Here is a 3,928-nt window from a genome sequence, read left to right on the forward strand (position 1 = left end):
TAATGAGTAATAATGCAGGTGGCACTGGAAGGATTTTCAATTCTTTTTACTGGACACTAACTCTTTTTTTTCTTGAGTAACACTAGGCCCTGTTTGGTAAATAATCAAACTTATCAGCCAATTTTGACTTATTTGACCACTATTAGTTGTTTGGTTAATAAGCTTTTTGTAACTCCAAAATGCTAAAATTCAAAAGGCTATTCAAAGCAGCCTTTTCAATTAGCTTTTTTAGAAAAGAAATTATACCAAACAGCTATCAGCTAACAGCTAATTTATCAAACAACTTTTTACAATCAGCTAATATTATCAACAAATCATACCTTCTAACCCAAACAGCCAACCCAATCAGCCAACAACCATTTACCGAACAGGGCCTAACTCTTTTAATTTAGCTCCATATGGCAAGGTGATTCTATAAATAGATGGGGAGTGTAGAGAGAGCACTATCAAATCCCACAACAACTTATTTGTTTGGTAAAGTAGAAAAATACAGCGTTCAGAGAAAAATCATGGGTGAAACTGAGAAGCATAGTAGTCATGTTGAGCTCCTTCAAGCCGAAGCTCAAACATGGAACCACATTCTAAACTACATAGATTCTGCAACACTGAAATGTGCTGTTCAGTTAGGCATCCCAGATATCATCCATAACCATGCCAAACCAATGCCTCTTTGCGACCTAATAGCCGCCCTCCCCATCCACCCTTCCAAGGCTCCCTACATCCATCGCCTCACCCGCTTTTTGGTCCACTCGGGCCTGCTTTCCCTCACAAATTCAGGTCAACAAGAAGAGTGTTACTCACTCACACCTGCAGGCCGCCTTGTGGTCAAAGATGAGCCCATCAATTTAAGGGCATTCCTTCACATATGTAACGAATATGTTTTCCAAAAGTCGTGTTATTCCTTGGGTGATTGGTTCCAGAACGATGATCCTAGCCCGTTTTCCACTGCCCATGGGGAGAAAATCTGGGATTACATCTCCCATGAGCCTGGGTACAATGATGTTTTTAATGAAGTCACAGCTAAGGACTCGCAGTTATTAATGGAAGTGTTGTTGAGTGGCGAGTCTAAACGTGTGTTTGATGGTGTTTCATCTTTGGTGGACGTTGCTGGTGGCAAGGGTGCCGTTGCCTCCGCCATAGCCAAATGTTTTCCGGCCATGAAATGCACTGTACTTGACCTCCCACATGTCATAGCCAGTGTGGATGCAGCTAGTGTTGATAATGTGGAATTTGTAGCCGGAAATATGTTTGAAAAAATCCCTGCTGCTAATGCAGTGTTACTCAAGGTATATATATTATGGTCCTGTTTGGTAAATGGCTGTTGGCTGATTGGTTGGCTGTTTGGGTTAGGATGAATGATTTGTTGATAATATTAGTTGATTGTAGAAAGTTGTTTGATAAATTAGCTGTTAGCTGATGCTATTTGGTATAATTTCTTTTCTCAAAAAGCTAATTGAAAATGCAGCTTTGAGTAGCCTTTTGAATTTTAGCATTTTGGAGTTACAAAAAGTTTATTGACCAAACAACTAATAGTGATCAAATAAACCAAAATTGACTAATAGGCTAATTATTTACTAAACAGGGCCAATATATAATTCCAGGCCTTTACAACTCAATTTCTTTCTTTATTTTGACTTGCTTGACTCTACATATGTGTATCAAATTGGACTAAATTCTCTTCCTATGTATAGTGGATTATGCATGACTGGGAAGATGAAGAGTGCGTGAAGATACTGAAGAAGTGCAAAGAGGCAATTCCAAGTAAGGAAGAAGGTGGGAAGGTGATCATCATAGACATGGTGATAGAAGATAAAAAACATGACCCCTGTTTTAGCAGAGCAGAACTGTACATGGACTTGTTGGTAATGGCTCTCTATGGGAGCAAAGAGAGAAACAAGAAGCAATGGGAGAAGCTCTTCACTGAAGCAGGTTTTAGTGACTACAAAATCACTCCTGCTTTGGGTTTGAGATCTCTTATTGAGCTGTTCCCATGATAAAAATGTGTGTGATGTTCTTTTGTGTTGTCTTTGATTGAATAAAACTTGTAAGCCATATAATGGCATTTCAATGTACTTCATAAATTTATCTATTAAAAATTTTACTATCTCCATCCCGAATTGATTGCCACATTAACTTTTTGCACGTTTTTTAAAGAATTAAAGTAAATGCTGTGTTTTCAACTAAAAAGAAAAGTACTATGCACCTCTATATCAATAGACAAAAAAAAATTGTTTGGTTGAACTTAAAAAGTGGGATTATATGTATTTCCTCACTTTTACTCCCTAATGTGGCAAACAAGGATTTGATATTTTCATTATGTGAGTCCCAAGAAAAATGTCTAAATCAAATATTTGTGAAGATAGAAAAAGTTGAGAGTAAAAAATGGGAGTTAATTTAGTATTTTGACTATTTTCTGAACTTATAACTTATTTTAAGTTACAAATAAACTATAACTTTATTTGGTAAAACATAACCGTATTTTGAAGTAGCTTTTCAAAATAAGCTCCCCTTTTTAACTGCTTTTCTCTTCTTTTTTTTTTTAAATCTTTATTAAATTACAAAAAATGACTAATTTATCTTTTATCTTTAATGAACTAACCTTCATTAATCAAAATCCTAATATCTTAAAAAAAATTTAGTCTTTTTACACTTTTCAACTAATTCAACGACTAATTTTAATTTTACCAAATACTTTAATTTCAATTAAGAGTGTTTGGAAATCCGGAAAATGATTTCTGGAAATCATTTTCTGGGTTTCTAGTGTTTGACAAGTGGAAGGAAAATGACAAGTCAATGGAAATTAAGAGGGTAGTCAACGGAAAAGGAGGGCTTTTTTTCTAGAAAATGACTTCAGATTTTTTTTTTCCAGAAATCATTTTCCGGAGCCTTCATCTCTTCCACACAACTTCCTGGATCTTCCACCAGAAAAATATATGCTTGCGAAACCAGTCTTGCGAAACCAGTTTCGCGAAAACCAGTCTGGACTGGTTTCCAGACTGGTCGCGAAACCAGTCTGGACTGAAGACTGGTGTAGAATGGTTTATCCGGCCAAGGACTTCTCCCTTAAATTATTTAGGAATCCACTATGTCGTCTCAGCTTTTTCATTAATGTTCAATTTCAGGTAGACCTTCCAATGGATAATTTTAGAAGACCTTCGTAATGAAGTTGCTCCATTACTTGACTCTTTCCTTCTCCCATTTCTCCCACATCAAACATCTCAGCTCCCACCATATTCCTTTTGCTCTTCACTAGCTACTTAGCTTTTATATATCTTCAATAACCAACCATAAACTAGGAAATTGTCTTAAATTGGTATATTACACCATAGAGAGACAAAAACAAGCAACTTTTCAAACTTTGGACAAAAAAAAAAGCAAAAAAAAAAGAGGCAAAATTCATTTAGGACTTGAATTTCTTGTGATGAAGAACTCAAGTACAACTTAAGTTTCTTTAATTTTTATTTTTTTTTATATTCTCCCAAATACATACAAATGCAAGTACGCCTTGCATTTATCAAAAAATATATACTAAACACGCAAGTTGTACTTGCGTTTCTCATATTATACGAAAGACGCATGTCCCAATTCTCGACGACAAGAGAAACTCAAGTGTGGCTTGAGTTTCTCGTCCATGACCATTCTGCAGATGGTACGAAACTGATGTTACAAAAGGATTGAGAAAGTCAAGTCACACTTGAATTTCTGAATCTCCCTACTAAAACCATCTCCAAAAGGAGGAAAATGGCAAAATTAAATGGAAAAATGGAATTAAATTAGAATAATTAAAAATTAAATTACATAAAATATAAGTTTAGCAAAATCAAATTTATTAATTAATTTAATTAAATTCTAACTAATTCTAATTTTAATTTATATTAAATTAAATTTGAACTATTTTTATTTTTATATGTAACATATTAACTTAATT

General features: G+C 34.7%; 1 protein-coding gene across 1 annotated transcript; it reads left to right on the forward strand.

Annotated features, from left to right (window-relative positions):
- Nucleotides 1–454: 454 nt before the first annotated feature.
- LOC116021924 (trans-resveratrol di-O-methyltransferase-like) lies at nucleotides 455–2,117 on the forward strand. The gene is made up of 2 exons (XM_031262455.1): nucleotides 455–1,286; nucleotides 1,692–2,117. Exons 1-2 carry the CDS (start codon nucleotides 510–512, stop codon nucleotides 1,992–1,994), a joined length of 1,080 nt encoding a protein of 359 aa, XP_031118315.1. The 5' UTR covers nucleotides 455–509; the 3' UTR covers nucleotides 1,995–2,117.
- The last annotated feature ends 1,811 nt before the right edge of the window (nucleotides 2,118–3,928 follow it).

The sequence above is a fragment of the Ipomoea triloba genome, chromosome 6, assembly GCF_003576645.1.
Source record: "Ipomoea triloba cultivar NCNSP0323 chromosome 6, ASM357664v1".
Lineage (NCBI taxonomy): Eukaryota > Viridiplantae > Streptophyta > Magnoliopsida > Solanales > Convolvulaceae > Ipomoea > Ipomoea triloba.

Coding starts and splice junctions, on each gene's coding strand:
- LOC116021924 (XM_031262455.1), top strand. CDS start 510: ATGGGTGAAACTGAGAAGCATAGTAGTCATGTTGAGCTCCTTCAAGCC. Junction 1,287..1,691: donor CTAATGCAGTGTTACTCAAG/GTATATATATTA, acceptor TCCTATGTATAG/TGGATTATGCATGACTGGGA.